We start from the raw sequence: 16439 nt of genomic DNA on the forward strand, positions 1-16439 counted from the left end.
GTGTTGGACGGGAGAAATCCAGCTTCTGTGGTTTAGCTGGTGAAGGACTGGACACCACAGCAGAAGTAGATGTGTTTTTCCTTTAGGTGTTTTAACAAATTGGATGTGGAGTTTTTAGCTATTGATGAGGTTTTCTTCCCCCCACATCAATGACACAGCACAATTATGTTTTTTGTCTTTCACAAAAATAAACTCAATGATTGTACTTGGAGAACACGTAAAGTGACCTGGGCTTGGAAATTAGAACACGATAAATTACTCCGTTACTAAAAAAGAATCAAATTACAGAAACGTGTTACTGCTCAACACTGTGTCTGAGGGAGGTGGAGGGAGAACCAGACTAGTCCATCCAGTTTGAGTGGCCTCCCTATGAAGGTGGGACCCCTCTGAATACTGACCAATCATCAGTGACAGACTCTCAGTCATATTCTGGTCTTTGCTGCCCTCTAGTGGATCCTGTCAGTTATGAGAAATACAGGGTGACACTTCATCACCACAGTACTACAGCAGAGGACAGGACAGGACTGATCCAGTGAGCGGGGTCAGGACAGGACTGATCCAGTGAGGAGGAGTCAGGTCAGGACTGATCCAGTGAGGGAGGTCAGGTCAGGACTGAGCCAGTGAGCGGGGTCAGGTCAGGACTGATCCAGTGAGGGGGGGTCAGGTCAGGACTGACCCAGTGAGGGGGGTCAGGTCAGGACTGAGAAGTTATCTCAGCCTGAAACAGTTGTCTCATTCTTTTGTTCCGACCGGAAGAAGGAGAAAAAAACAAATCTTCCCAATCACAGAATCAAAGGGATGAATCATTGACAAAGAAAACAGGATCTAACAGCCTTTGAGAAGAGCTATGGCCCCACTGGGAATAGTATCCATTACAATGGGGAACTCACGTGGAGTGGCAGGAATATTATATTTATACAAAAACTCAGAATAAGAATAGAAATAACCATCAGAGTTTAGTCACTGAGAAACAAGAATAATATTATTATTGATCCAATTTGGAAAAAACAAGGATTTCCTTTTCTAAAGAATATCACCATTATTCCAAATCAAATAACTGTGAGGACCAAAGTTCTGTTTATAAATCAGATGCCAGGCCAAAAGCTTGTTAGTGAACACTGGATCATTTAAGGGGCAATTTAGCAATATTGGAATTACATAGCAACAAAAAAGGAAGCGCTCCAACCTTAGGGAAAATAACATTAGGTAGAATATTCCAAAATGACTTAGGCTTTGTTAAATACTGCTTTAACCAATATACCTTCAAAGTCTTATTTAAAGAGGCAGAATCTAAAAAACTGAATCCACCACATTCATATTTATTTAGAACAAGGGATTTCTTGACATAATGTCTCTCATGTTTCCACAGAAAGTCTAGTAACATTCTACCAATATGTTATGGTCTGATGACAGCTGCTATCCCACCACCATATTAGCTCTTCAGGTCTACATATATATATATAAACCCAAAGCCAACTGATTATTGGCACCTTCCACAGACCTTTCATTCACCTTCTTATTCATCCTGCACCATGGTGTTTCCTTTGTTCTTATGTTCTCCTACAGGTTAGTGGCCTCCTATAGGTTAGAGGTTCTTTATAGGACAGGTTAGGACCCTTTCACCTGTCTCCAGTCCTCAGCAACATGCAGATTCAAATGGCTCTGCTTACCTTTTGTTTGGTGATCACCAGTCGCTGTGAGCGGCAGGCAGGTGGTCCAGACGCCATGGTCCCATCAGCCCGTCCTGTTCCTGATGCCAATAATGTGGTGGAAAATTCTCCGGCCAGGGTGAAGCCGTCGAAGCCCCACAGACACTGTTCTTCTCTTTTCTTCTCTGCCAATGTGTGAAATCAAAGTCTCCAGTCGACAAAGTCTGAACCACATGTTTATTATAGCAACAGTTCCAAATAAACCTGTCATAATAATGAAAATAGAAATATAGGCTATGTACATAATGAATATAAAAGACTGATTATATAAGATTCAATGAATGCTTATGGAATGTATATGGTTACATATTGGATCATGTCCAACAGTTTCCATGACTGAGCAGGGCTGGTCTCTGTTTTGTTCCAGGCCTGGGGCTGCAACACAACATGCCAGTTTTCCTGGTTCAGCAGTGGGACGAGGAGAATGGACAGCACATCCAAACAGATTCAATAGAAATGAGGTGAGCAGACTCAGACTGGACCAATGAGCAGGAGCCGTGGCTTACCAACACCTTTCTGAACAAAACAAACCATAACCAGGGCTGGAACTAGAAAAACTGTGAGAAAGAAGTTTGGTTTCCTACGGAATAAGGGGGCACCTTTCCCAAAAAGTGGCAGCAAGCGACCACTGCACCGTCACTGCAAAGAGTGAGGCCACTGTCACATCTGGATGTGGACACTCAAATGTAAGGAAACAAAAAGTGGTTTAAAAAGGCAAAAAGAAAAAATCAAGACATTTCCATATTTTGATCAACAGCACCTTGATAAGAGTTTGAGGTGAATTCATAGAAACTGTCTCCGTTCAGGACACCAGATCCCATCATGATATTACAGTCAGACATTTCACTGAGCCACATCTCTACTTCACATCAGGTTCAAGGTTCTGGAAAGGTGTCGGTCCAATTGACAGAGACGATCAATCAGGACTGAACTGGCTTCTGTTCCTTTTCCTCTCACCATGTCGATCACAGCTCGAGCCCTGTCAGCTCTGGTCTCTGCTCTGGCGGACTCCATTTCTCCCTGATTTATTACATCCTGCTGCAAAAGAAAGTCCAGCAGCTGGTTCAGAACTGGTTCTGACACTTTTTGAACAAACTGGGTCCGAACTGATGATAAGATCTCTGCTGATGGACTCTGAATCATCTGTAGATTTTCATTTCTTGGAGCAGCATCTGAGAAACAAGCAGGATAAGGACTTTTATCAACTTGTGTCTCACACATTTCTACCAGGTTACACTGGGGTGCAGGTCTGGTCAGTCAGAATGAGGAAAACATACGTGTCATGTTCTGGAGGCCTGTGGGGTAAAATCAACAACACAGTGGCAGGAGGTCAGACCTGCTACATACTGCTACTAATGGGGTTTTAAAGAGAGCTAAAGGGAACAAGAAGAGCTGGAGATGATGAGTTTCATCTACAGAACATGGTCCCAGTACAGACAGACATTTATTCCTGCTGAGAACTGACCTGGCTGAGTGTGGAGCTCCAGTTCTACCTACATTAACATGCTTTTTACAGACTGTCAAAGTAACCAGATCGAAGCTGTGACGCTGTGATGACTAAAGTGACTTTGCTATGAGGTCACCATCAGCTGGAGTGATGCTGCAGGTAGACGAAGACTTTACCAGTCAGGTAAACACTGCTATTCCAGACAGTATTTTCGTTGTCTCGGACTGTTACGGCCACTGTGGTTGTGTTTATAGGCAGGTGGATCTGAAAGGTCGGGTGGTAGTTTGGTCCAAAGTCCAAGTCAAAGTCTTGTGTCTGAAAAGCAGAAGCACAGTGAAGGTGTGTTTATAGTAGTACCCTGAAAGGTGTCACATGTCACAGTTACTATTTCAAATACTCACCTCAGGCTGTATTAAAGAGGCCTCCTGACAGTCAACTCTGTAGCTTTGGCCCTTGATGAGTCTACATTTGGAAGGGACCACAATGTTCTGAGAGTTTTGGTGCTGGGAGCTCACCTTAAGACATAAAATCAGAAGACTTATCAGAGCTGATAAACAGGCCAGTCTGATCTGATCACAGACTTGGTCCTCTGACCTTGTTTCATTACACACTCTGTGAGGGACTCAGTCTTCTTTTTACTAGGACCACTTACTGTTTCACCCTTGGGTGGTCTCAGAAATAATGTAACAGTTTATATATGTAACAACCACATAGCATGAAGCTATGTCAGCATCAATTAGTCTCAGGGTTGGACCCAAACCAGAACAGGCTGAGAGATGGTCAGATAGTGAGGAGGTTCATTAACACGGTGAGACAACAGGACAGAGACCAGGATCAGACTGGGGCTTGATCTTCAGGCTGAAATGATCAGAGACAGGTGGACTCAGGATTCAGGCTGAAATGATCAGAGACAGGTGGACTCAGGATTCAGGCAGACAGATGGACAACACAATTCTGACAGGAGACTCAGTCCAGCAGGGACTGACAGAAAACCAGGAAGTTGCTGGCAGCTGGACGACTGAGTGAGCTGGAGAGTGGGCAGCAGATTGGAAGGGTCAGGTAGGTGAAAGGAGACAAGAGACCAGATGGCTGAGTCTTAGCGCTATGGTGATCTCACAATGAGGGGAGAGCGACAGGAGCTTTGGAAGCCAGAGAACGAACAAAACGTAGGTAAAAACTCTTGCTTATTGTTTTATGCCTCATGTTTCGTATGGACCATAAGGGGAATAAATTTCAAAGTTTGACTGTATTGGATGATTGACTTCTAGAATCTGACTGGTTTGACAGAAAGTGCCCTCAGTCTGCTGACTGACGTGAAAGAGAGAAGACAGAAACAGGGAAAGAAAGAACAGAAAATAGAGAAAGTCTGGTCTACAAGTGAAGCACTAACATCTCAGAAACCTTTACCTCCTTCAGAGGGATGTTGCTTGGCAGGAGAAACACATTGAGGTTTTGTTTCTGGGTTCTTTCGGGCAGTGGTTGGCAGAACAGCAAAACTTGGCCACTAACTGGTGACGTGTTGTTCCAAAGCCTATTCCACAGACCCTTGACCAGGCCAAAGGCAGAGAGATGAGGGACTTTGACAATCACATGAGTGTCTGTGATCTCCAGCGGCTCGAGAACGCTCAACCCTTCATCAGTGATGTGGACGACAGACAGCAGGCCTTTAGAGAACAGAGCTGAGACAGCACAGAACCATTAAACATCATCTTTACTGACAACAGGACAGTGTTACTGCTAATTTGAGATTTTTACTCTTAGTCCCTGAAATCCTGAACCTGTGTTTCAGTGTGTTTCATTGTTTTCTAGGGAATGAGACTTGAGACCATAAGAACTGAACAGTCCTGTCCTCATTTCTGTTCAGTTCTTATGGTCTCAAGTCTCCTTCCATAGATTTCTGTCCTTTGGAACTTTAGAAATCTCACAGTAACAGCACCATAGATGCATTACATGAATTAGGAGCATCAGTACAAATACTGCTGCTGGGGTGGATGTGGTTCACTACGACTGTTGCTGGCATGAAAGCTTCAGCCTGTACCTTCCTTTGTTTCACAGTGTGGGAGGTGGAGCTGACCAACAGCATCCTCTGGACACTGGATACTGAACAGGGGTCCTGCAGCCACTTTACCACCTGGTTGGAGGAGCCGTTCATCCCACTGGATGGTTCTGTACAGTAGCTCCGCCTCCTGAGCCACAACAAACACCAGTCCAGTCTCAGTACACTGGAATGCACCTGGACCAGGACACCAGAACCTGTAGGCCACAGAAGAGCTGAATGAGGGCAGCAGGTCTGATGAACCACATGTTTTAACATGGACAAGTTGTGCTGAGAAATACAACAGTGACAGCAGGTAAACAGGGTTAAGTCTTTTTATTCTGTCATCACCTGTAGGAGACACATCCAGGCCCAGTTTGCAGTTCAGGTGTGAAGCTTGATGGAGGCTGGAATTCAGAACAAAACATCAGATGTGTTATTCACAGATACTGAAGACTTGAACTAAACCCCTGTAAAAAGGTTTCAGCAGACTGTCCATTCAGTCCACTATGATGGAAGATACTACGTTTAATATTCCTGAAAGTGTAAAAGACTAAGTTCTAAAGAGGAGAAGGCAGCTGCTGCTACAAACATGAGATGAAGACCAACAGCTGGAAATATGTTTGCAGAGGTCACAAACACATGAAGACCAGGACAGGAGTTCAGTCCACACTGTGGACACAGTCCAGCACAGCAGAAACCCTGGGGTGGCAGAGAGTCTCCATCAAAACCTGCAGACAGCAACAAGGTTTTATTCTCACCATCAGCGGCTCTGTGCCGTCCTCACACACATCGGGTTTTGTCTCTGCTGTGTTTGGATCCAGTTTGACATCAGGGACACCTGATGGAAGAAGACACCAGGAAGACTTAGTATCTTCATCAGAGTCCAACAGGAGCAGCTCAAAGCTCCTGGTTTTCTACTGGCTGAATATCAACCTGATCACAGGTGTCAGAACATCTGCCTCTGTGTCGTCTTCAGCTTCGTATTTTCTCTAGAACTTATGTGGAAAACATCTGTAAACATCTGTACAGTCTGACAGCTGTTCCAACGTTTACAGCTTGGTCTGTAATATGGACATGCAGGCTGTTTGTAGCTGCAGCCAGATGTTCCAAATATCTTCTAACTTACAGAACATCTGGAAAGTTTTCACAGCGCTTCACTTTTTCCACGTTGTTATGTTCCAGCCTTATTCCAAAATGGATCCAAGTCATGATTTTCATCAAAACAATATCCCAGAATGACGACGTGAAAGAAGTTTGTTTGAAATCTTTGTAAATGTATTAAAAATAAAACAATGAAAAATATCACGTTCATAAGTATTTACAGCCACCGCGAGCCACTAATCCAACGTGCTGCCTGATTGTTCCAAATATCTGCCAACTTCATTTCAAGACCACTTTGTAAAATCAGACTTTAAAAATTAGATGAAGACAATGTTTCAATGTTACTCACAGGATTTGTCTTTGGAAGATTGAGTCACTGTTTTCACATCGAAGCCAAACCTGTTGGAACAAACCTCAGTTAGAAGGTGAGTAAATAAATAATCAGATTCTCTTTTCCTCATTTTTATTTTCTCCTTCTCTCAGCAGGCGTCCACATACAAGGAGTCATCAAACCCTCAACTAGCTCCAGACAATACACTGCACCACCACACATCATGGATCTGCAAAGTGTGTGTTCTGTCACTGCTGACAATCCCATCAGATTTCTCCTCAGTTCATCACAGGCTGTAGTTTGGATTCATTCCTTCACATTATGGATTAAACTGTTCACTGCTAGAATTAGATCAGACTGAACTGAAATGATCACAAACCTTAAACTGACCTGATTTGCTGATTCAGAGCCCACATGACCTCTGACAGAACCTATGACTCAGCCCACTGCTGGTCTTCACTGTGACTTTAAGGAGAACCAGGATTTGGTTCAGACTGGGATCCTGTTTGAAGACTGACTGGAGTTTTTCCACTTTGTTGATTGGCTACTGATAAATTCTCATGTGAGACATTAAACTGATCCTGCTTCAGTGCAAGTTAGCTATAGACGAATATATTGATCAACCCATTTTCCATGGTGACCGACCAGGCCAAAGTGAACCAGTGTTTGTTGGATTGAAATGCAGGAATTAAGCTCAACCTCAGCTGCCTGACATTGATCTGGATAAAAGACTGTTTTTGTTCCTGACTCACTGACTTATCAGCAACAGTCGTCTTCACATCAACTCAAACACATGATTACAACAAGCTTCTGGCTGAACTGATTGGCTGTCTGTTGTCTCTCTCTCTGTCTTTCTGTCCAATCCTGAAGCCTGTCCCTGTTCTCCTCTCACAGCTTCACTGAGAAAGTTGGAGCTTCACAGGAAATCCTGGATCTTTGCTTTGATACTGACAGGGTTTAGTCCAATCTTGCTGAAAGCACCGTGGACTGAATCCAGCCCTCTACTGACCTCAGAGTGTGCAGGCTACAGTCTGGATTCTGGACAAGATCACACAGCTGCTGCACATCTGGATCCTTCAGGTTCTTGTTTCCACTCAGGTCCAGTTCTCTCAGATGGGAGGGGTTGGACTTCAGAGCTGAGACCAGATAACCACAGCTGGTCTCTGACAAACTGCAGTTCTTCAACCTGAATAAAGAACCAAAGTTCCTGCTTGAAAGTGTTGAATGTTTCAGAATGTGTTCAGAGCTGAAGAAGGTTTAGAAAGTAGAAGTTTAGAAAGTGGAAACTCCAAACAGCTGAAGCCAACAGGATGCAGGTTCAAAGCAGTCCCATCCAAAAAGGGACAAAGAGCTGTCATTAATATGAATGCCAACATACTGCTGCTTCAATAAAGACGGAGTGACTTCAGCTCTGAAACTCTGCCAGCTCCATCTGTGGCTCCATCTATACAAACTCATGTTGTGCAGCCACATTTCTCTGAGAGGGAAAACAGCCTTTCCCATGAAGATCCTCAGTGTGGATCAGTCTAATATCAGCCTCATGTCTGCAGTTTAGTGTCAGCACAACTTTCACATCACATTCATCTCAGCACACAACCTAAACATGGGGTCTGACCTCAGAGTCTCCAGTCTACAGTCTGGACTCTGCAGTCCACCACACAGCTGCTGCACTCCTGGATCCTGCAGGTTCTTGTTAAAGCTCAGGTCCAGGTGTCTCAGATGGGAGGGGTTAGACTTCAGAGCTGAGACCAGATAACCACAGCTGGTCTCTGACAAACTGCAGTTCCACAACCTGAATAAAGAAGCAAAGAAGGAGATCCAATGTAACACTGATGTTGATGACAATGAGGATGGTGATAATGATGATGACAATTCTTCTTCTTTTCATTAGAATAATGAGATGAGATCAACTTGATTAATCCCTGAAGGGAAATGTAGAATGATAACAATGAGAAGAATAATATGAGAACAGTCAGAATAATAGTAATAATAGTCTGACAATATCATTATATTACTGTCAGCACATGGGAAGAGAAGCTGCTTTCCAGCCAACAGCAGAATCAATCTAGTTGATGGCTCATACTGTCACTGTGCAGCTTTAAAGTTTCCTGTTTAAAGTTTGTTGACACAGTTCCAAAGTGCAGCAAAACAATGCATTGAATTGTTCCTCCTTATTTTATCTGAGCCAAGAAAGCTCCCCCAGGCTCTCCTGTCTCCTGTCTCTTCCCTCTCTGCAAGTTATTCTCTGGCTTTATTGGCTGCAGCCTCAGCACTGCACAGAGGTAAAGCAGCAGCAGCAGCAGCCGCAGCAGCAGCTCAGACACTAAACACAGCTCAACCACCTGGACACATGAGTTCATCTGTGTGTCTCTGTGCTCCACATGTGCTTTAATTTCTATGGGATCAACTTTATAGAGACACTGTGGATTTGTTCACAATGAGATTTGGATTAGGGAACAAACTGGGTGGACAGTGTCAGGACCAGAAGCTGCTGGCTTCAGTTCAGGAACAAAAACTACTCAACTTCCTGACAGATGACATTTTTGGGACACTCTGTTCTTCAAAGCTTCTATAGAAAGAAACACATCATTATTAATATGACTATTCAATATGAGTGAACACACATTATTGAAGACAGCTCAGTGAAATGAAGTGAAACTGAAGGAATCATTCTTAGTTTGCTGAGAATAGAAGAACAATGAAAACACTGAATGGAACAACCAAACATTCACAGGAGCTTTAGTTGTGGATTCAACATCTAAGATCTACAATAGTAACAGTCAGTGAACTGACCTCAGAGTCTCCAATCTACAGTGTGGACTCTGCAGTCCACCACACAGCTGCTGCACTGCTGAATCCTGTAGGTTGTTGTACCACAGGTCCAGTTCTGTCAGATGGGAGGGGTTGGACTTCAGAGCTGAGGCCACGACTTCACAGTGAATCTCTGAGAGTCCACACTGAGAAAGTCTGTGAGGACACATATATTAGAAAAGCTGTTATTATGACAGAGATTCTGTTTTGAGTTGAATCACTTGATGTCAAACAGGGACATGTCCTGTTGTGTCTTCACATCAGTGGTTCAGCTGATCTTCTCTCAGTGGGTTGGACATGAAATAAGAATTCTTCTCACTCTCTGTCACACTGCAAACGCTTCATCTTTGTTCTGCTTTCATCTTGGACACGAAGCAGAGAAAACTGAGTTCCTTTGGAACTTCCACAACAGGCCTGTCCCTGTTTATTCCAATGTTGGACATTTGTTCACATGTGGCAGAAAAACATCAGTGTGTGAGGAGAAACAGAAGAAAAATGTGTCCCATGGTAAAACCATTGGAAAGAAAAAGAAGAACTGTGTTCATTCACTGGACAGATAGAAAAAAACAGCAATATCTGCAGCTTTTGGAGTGACACCATTTGGAACAGCTCAAGAACATCACGGACAAAATCCAGCTGCTGCCATTATCACAATAAACAAGAGTAACATTATGGTGATGATCACATCTGGACTTACTTAGCCTTTCTGCAGGTCCTCACAGCTGGAATCAGTCTCCGTCGTCCCTGGTCTGATGTGTTGTACTTCTTCAGGTCCAACTCATCCAGAACCTCCTCTGACATCTGCAGCATGTAGGCCAGAGCTGAGCACTGGATCTCAGAGAGTCTCTTCCCTGATCTGTTCCCTGACTTCAGGAAGTTTTGGATCTCCTGATGGACTGAGTGGTCGTTCAGCTCCATCAGACAGTGGAAGATGTTGATGCTTCTGTCAGGAGAGATATCATCTCTGTTTATCTCCTTCAGGTTGTTGATGGCTCTCTGGATGGTTTCTGGACTGGTCTCTGTCTGACCCAGAAGGCCTCCTAAGACTCTCTGGTTGGACTCCAGAGAGAGGCCATGAAGGAAGCGGACAAACAGGTCCAGGTGGCCACTTTTACTTTCCAGGGATTTCTCCATGGCTCCCAACAGAAAGTCATCCAGAGATAACCTTCGGCACTTTTTCTTCAGGAACTTCTTCAGTACTTTTTTCTTTCTGGAGTAACAGTGGACCATGTAGACCGCAGCCAGAAACTCCTGAACACTCAGATGAACAAAACAGTAGACTGATTTCTGGAAGATCACATTCTCTCTTTTGAAGATCTCTGTACAGATTCCTGAGTACACCGATGCCTCTGGGACATCCAGACCACACTGCTCCAGGTCTTCTTGGTAGAACATGATGTTTCCTTCCTCCAGATGTTCAAACGCCAGCCTCCCCAGCTTCAGAAGAACATCCTTGTCAGCCTCCGTCAGCTGCCGTGGACTTGTCTTATGTCCCTCATGGTACTTGTGCTTCTTCCTGTGTGTCTGAACCAGCAGAAAGTGTGAGTACAGGTCAGTCAGGGTTTTGGGCAGCTCTCTTCTCTGCTCTGTGATCAACATGTGCTCCAGAACTGTAGCAGTGATCCAGCAGAAGACTGGGATTTGACACATGATGTGGAGGCTCCTGGATGCCTTGATGTGTGAGATGATTCTGCTGGACAGCTCTTCATCCCTGGACTTCCTCCTGAAGTACTCATCCTTCTGGGCGTCAGTGAAGCCTCGGACTTCTGTCAGCCTGTCCATGCACGTGGGAGGGATCCGATTGGCCGCCGCAGGTCGAGAAGTTATCCAGACCAGAGCAGAAGGAAGCAGATTCCCCTGGATGAGGTTTATCAGCAGCTCGTTGACTGAGGCATCCTGTGTGACATCAGACACCACCTTCCTGTTATTGAAATCCAGTGAAAGTCTGCTTTCATCCAGGCCGTCAAAAATGAACAGAACTTTACAGACAGCCAGCTGCTCTGCTGTGACCTTCTGTAATGTTGGATGGAAAACATGGAGCAGCCTGAGAAGACTGATCTGTTCATCTTTGATCAGGTTCAGCTCCCTGAACGAAATCAGGACCAGCAGACTGACGTCTTGGTTTTCTGAGCCCTCTGCCCAGTCCAGACTGAACTTCTGCACTGAGAAGGTTTTTCCAACACCAGCGACGCCGTTGGTCAGAACCACTCTGATGGGTCTCTGCTGGTCAGGGGAAGCTTTAAAGATCTCGTGGCACTTGATTGGAGTGTCATGGAGGGTCTCCATCTTGGAAGTGGTCTCCAGCTGCCTGACCTCATGTTGGGTATTAACTTCTTCACTCAGTCCCTCTGTGATGTAGAGCTCAGTGTAGATCCTGTTGAGGAGGGTTCCACTTCCTGATGGATCAGGTCCTTCAGTCACACGTTCACATCTGGTCCTCAGACCGGTCTTATGTTGATCTAAAACCTCCTGCAGACCAGAGTCCACTGGAAGACAAGAAACACTGTGAGACTAGAGAAAGAATCTGACAGAAAAGGTTTTTGTGATGTTTCTAATTGTCATGAGCTGGTGAGGTGCTGGACGAAAGGAGAGGCGGTAGGACCCAATTGCAGAACAAGCTTTATTCCTCCTGGGACTTCCAGGGCTAAACAACAGGGGGGCGAGTCTAAGTCCAAAAGAGGAGGGCAGAGTTTCAGGTCCTGAGGCGAAAGAAAGTCTTAGGCCGGTCTTGGGGACTGACCCACAGGTAAGCGTGGGTCCGAAGCTGTCATGGCAGGAGGCTTCGCCAGCGGGCGTGGGTCCGACATCACTCCGGAGGACGGCCTCTGCGGCAACTGTGTAGACTGTGGTCCGGACGGCCCTTGTGGCTGTGGCTCCGGATACCCTGGTAGCTGCCGCGGTTCTGGAAACTCTGGTAGCTGCCACTGATGCGGCGGCGGGTCTGGAAACTCTGGTAGATGCAGCTGCGGCGGTGGTGGTTCTGGAAATTCTGGTTGCAGCTGCGGCGGCTCAGGAAACTCTGGTAGCGGCGGCGTCTGCGGCGGCTCAGGAAACTCTGGTAGTGTCTGCGGCGGCTCAGGAAACTCTGGTAGCGCCTGCGGGGACTGCGGCAGCTCAGGAAACTCTGGTAGTGGCGGCGGCTGCGGCAGCTCAGGAAACTCTGGTGGCTGCCGCGTCGGCTGCTGCTGTTGCTGCTGCTTTGGGAACTGCGGCAGCAGTGGTAATGATGGCGGCCGCGGCGGCTCAAGAGACTCTGGTAGAGACGGCGGCTGCGGCGGCTCAAAAGAGTGGTAGAGATGGAGGCTGCGGCGGCTCGAGAGACTCCGGTAGTGACGGCGGCTGTGGCGCTCAGGAGACTCTGGTAGCGACAGCGGCTGCGGCGGCTCAGGAGACTCTGGTAGCTCCCGCTACGGCTTTGAAGGATCTGGCAGGCGAGACGGCTGTGAAGGTGCTGGCAGGCGAGACGGCTGTGAAGGCTCTGATTCCAGTGGCTGTGGGCCGTGGATCTCTGTGGCCTCGGCTGGTAACAGTGGTGGCTGGAGATACCTTGACAGCCCTGGGAATTCAGGTGGTTGTGGGGACTCTGGAGAACCTGGTGTCTGGAAGGGCTCAGGTGAGCGGAGGAACTCAGACAGTCCCAGGAACTCTGGAAGCTCTGGCAGACTTGACCTGCGCTGTGGGCACAGTGATGGTTCAGAGGGATCTGGTGGTGCGGGCCACTCTGGCAGCTCTGGCCACTCTGGTGGCTCTGGCCATTCCAGTGGCTCTGATGGTGCGGGTCACTCTGGCGGCTCTGGCATTTCCGGTGGCATGGACAGCTCCGGAACTTGTGGAGGCGCTGGAGGTGATGAGTGGTGAGGTGGCACTGGGGGTTCAGGCAGCTGTGGATCTTGTGGGGACGGCAGTGCTGGAAACTCTGGCGTCTGCTGCTGCGGCTCGGGAGGCTCCTGTGGCGGCGGCGTCAGTTCCCGTGGCTTGGGAAGCTTCGGTGGCTGCGGCGTCTTCTCCCACTTCTCAGGAGGTTCTGGGGAAAGGCTGGCCAGGAACGTAGGCGGAAAGCTGGTCGGAGAAGAGAAGGGGACCTCAGCAGGGACGTCATCGTCGGCACACTGAGGCTCGGGGATCAGGGATAGAACCTCAGCAGGGACGTGGATGTCGGCGCACTGAGGTCCGTGTAGCTGGAGGGGAACCTCAGCGGAGACGTGAGAGTTGGCACACTGAGGTTCTGAAATCCTGAACTGAACCTCAGTGGGGACGCTGTCGTCGGCGCACTGAGGGTACAGGATCCTGGAAGAAACCTCAGCGGGGACGCTATCATCGGCGCACTGTGGCTCGGCGATCCAGGATGGAACCTCAGCGGAGATGTAGACGTCAGTGCACTGAGGTTCAGAAGGCAGTGCTGGGGAGAGCCTCTTCGGTCGACGGTGACTCCGTCGTCGTCGAGGGAACTGGTCCAGCGGTTCCTCCAGCTGCTGGTGTTGAACCTCAGTGGGGACGGCCACGTTGGCGCACTGAGGTTACAGGGTCCTAGGCGGGACCTCAGCGGGGATGCTGTCATTGGTGCACTGAGGGTCTAGGATCATGAGCGGAACCTCAGCGGGGACGCTGCCGTCGGCACACTGGGGTTCAGGGTGGTGCTGCAGCAGCTCGGGAAACTTTGGTTGGGAGAGGAAACACTCGGGCCCCACAGCGGGAGATGGAACTGACCCCCTACCGCGTCGCCGTCACCATGTAGTGGGCACGCTGCCAGCTGGGATGGGAGCGAGGTCCCATGGAGCTCAGGGCGGAGACTTCAGCTCCTGCCAAACGACGCGCCCCTCCACCGCCATCGGCGACTGCGGAGCCGGGGATGGTGGTAAAGGAACCTGGAACAGAGCGAGAGAGCTACACAATTCCCAGGCCCCCTTGTTGGGAATCAGCAGGTCCAGGCACTCCTCCATCACCGCTTGAACGGTGGCTACGTGGGTGAGCATCTGGTCTGCCCTCTCGCTTGCCATAAAGCTGGACGGGTAAGTGAAGCTCCGGGTTAGTATCGAGCAGAATCCGAAAATGTCCCAGTAACAAAGGGCGTAACAAAGGGTAACAAAGACTGCAATAACCCGGAGATCAGTCGATCCTCTCTTACAGTGTCCGCTGGGTCCTTAGCTGGCCGAAGCATTCTGTCATGAGCTGGTGAGGTGCTGGAGGAAAGGAGAACCGGGTGAGACGTTAAGCTCCAAAGACCGGGTAAGAGGGTCGGGACTAAGAAAGACCGGGTGAGACAGTCGTCACAGACACACTCCCTCATCGACACTTAATATTTCACCAACTACAACAACTAATGCTTCGGCGGGGAACAAAGGAAAGAGGGAGGAATAAATAGGGAGAACACAAGGTGATTAAACACAAGTGAAAAGGATAACCAATAGACAACAGGTGAAACCAATGATGTTTTAAGAGACCAGGACATCAGCAGACAGATGGACAGTCTTACTTTGGACAGTGCTGCTCTGACAGGACCGGAGCTCCTCCACAGAAATTCCACTCTTCTTCTCTCTGTGAAGACATTTGTGTAGAAGTCAAAGGTCACAGGTTGTCATTTGTGTTTTGTGGACCTGCATGAGTCCATCTAGGTCTGTAGTTGGACACATGCAGTCGCCTGTAGAACCTCCAGCTGTAGGAGGACTCTGGACTGGGGGTCTACACTCAGTACTACACTTTAGAAACCTGTTGAACACAGTGTGTTTGCAGATTCCTGTCTTTGTGTGAACAGAGTTTTAGGACTCTGATCCCTGGTATCTACCTGAGGCCTTCAAATCAGTCTAAGATCTGAACCATCTTCAGTTTACAGTAGAAACTGGCTCTTACAGTGGGTCTGAGGGTCCAGGTTCAGGACTGAAGTCTGGAGGTATTCCTTTGGAGTAGTCACTCTTCATATACAGACAGGTAGTCACTCTTCATATACAGACAGCTGGATCCTGGAGACACTGATCTGTCCTAACAAACCCAGTCAGCTGTCCCCCTGCAACAGCGCAGCTTCTTATTGATTGGATATTAGTTTGGTGGAACCATCCCGGAGACACAGTGTGACTGTGACATCAGGAAAGTCTAAACCAGACTCAATCCCAACATTCATCAATGAGATGGATCAATATGTGCAGGTGTCATATTAACACTCACCCTGCTTCCCACTTCCTGTTTCCTCCTTATTTTTCTCTGTGGACTTTAAAATGAAGTCTGACTTCACACTTTGCCCTTCTTCACATGTGGCAGTGAGTGGACGCTCTGCAACACAAACAGGAAGTCAACAACATCACAGGAAGTTCGCAGAGTTGCTCACAGCTTGTCTTCTGCTAAAGTGAAGTGTCCTGTTATTTCCAGCACCACCTTTCTGGATTCTCCGCCCCCCATAAGCACAGACCGACACATTTTAGTCCCATTTCATAAAGATACAATTTGTAGATGTAAACAAACACAGGCAGCTCCACCTGACAGTTAGCTTCCCTTAGCATAACATCTTTATCCTTCACTGTTTGCTGGAATTCCAGTTTTCATTCCTTCCTGGTTTCTACGAGACAGACACTGGTCTTATGGCAGCCAGTTTCCAGAGCAGAAAGAACCAAAGATGATGGATCTTTGGAATCATTCCTCAGAGAATTGGGCCTGTATCTGAAATATCATCCTACACAAATATTAGTGTTCCAGTCCACCAAGTCTGAAGTGTTGGGGAGGAAAATCCACATTGGGACTGGAACCAGGTCTCCTGGTCCATCCAGACATTTGTAGCTATAAATTCAGTTCTGATGGTTTTCATTGTGGATTCACCTCCTGCCTTCATACACACACAGGCATTAGGAGGCTTCCCCATACCAACATGGCGGCCTAAATATATTTTCATGACATTTATGAATCAAAGCTCTTTAAACAAGAGGACGATTTAAAAACACAATTTTTTTCTTTCTTCATACACAATTTTGGTCGTACTAAGCTACAAGCTCTAAAATGCCTGGCTGTGCCGAGCCA

The 16439-nt window shown here is 47.3% G+C and overlaps 2 protein-coding genes across 2 annotated transcripts in view; both read right to left on the minus strand.

Moving 5' to 3' along the window:
* The window catches only part of LOC113121947 (tripartite motif-containing protein 72-like), a 30983-nt gene extending 15366 nt beyond the window's left edge, over positions 1-15617 (minus strand). Inside the window, exon 1 of the mRNA XM_026292839.1 lies at positions 15597-15617. The gene's annotated coding sequence lies outside the window, so the exon portion shown is untranslated. The remainder of the gene's footprint in view (positions 1-15596) is intronic.
* On the minus strand, positions 1873-15361 carry LOC113121449 (protein NLRC3-like). Its single transcript, XM_026291964.1, has 14 exons — positions 15285-15361; positions 14932-14972; positions 10135-11923; positions 9420-9593; positions 8242-8418; positions 7636-7812; positions 6645-6694; positions 5953-6032; positions 5543-5598; positions 5195-5409; positions 4564-4835; positions 3558-3671; positions 3333-3471; positions 1873-2881 (listed from the first exon to the last, which is right to left on the minus strand). The coding sequence occupies exons 1-14, from the start codon at positions 15350-15352 to the stop codon at positions 2574-2576; spliced, it is 3660 nt and encodes a 1219-aa protein (XP_026147749.1). The 5' UTR covers positions 15353-15361; the 3' UTR covers positions 1873-2573.
* Positions 15618-16439: the final 822 nt, after the last annotated feature.

Source organism: Mastacembelus armatus, chromosome 20, assembly GCF_900324485.2.
Source record: "Mastacembelus armatus chromosome 20, fMasArm1.2, whole genome shotgun sequence".
In the NCBI taxonomy this organism is placed as follows: domain Eukaryota; kingdom Metazoa; phylum Chordata; class Actinopteri; order Synbranchiformes; family Mastacembelidae; genus Mastacembelus; species Mastacembelus armatus.

What these genes read in the sequence shown, in the direction of transcription:
- LOC113121449 (XM_026291964.1), bottom strand. Translation starts at nt 15,352, where the DNA reads ATGAAGAGTGACTACTCCAAAGGAATACCTCCAGACTTCAGTCCTGAA. An exon ending in TGTGGAGGAGCTCCGGTCCT is followed by an intron (nt 11,924 to 14,931) that starts GTCAGAGCAGCA and finishes CTTGTCTTCCAG; the next exon opens with TGGACTCTGGTCTGCAGGAG. An exon ending in GCAACATCCCTCTGAAGGAG is followed by an intron (nt 3,672 to 4,563) that starts GTAAAGGTTTCT and finishes TTATGTCTTAAG; the next exon opens with GTGAGCTCCCAGCACCAAAA.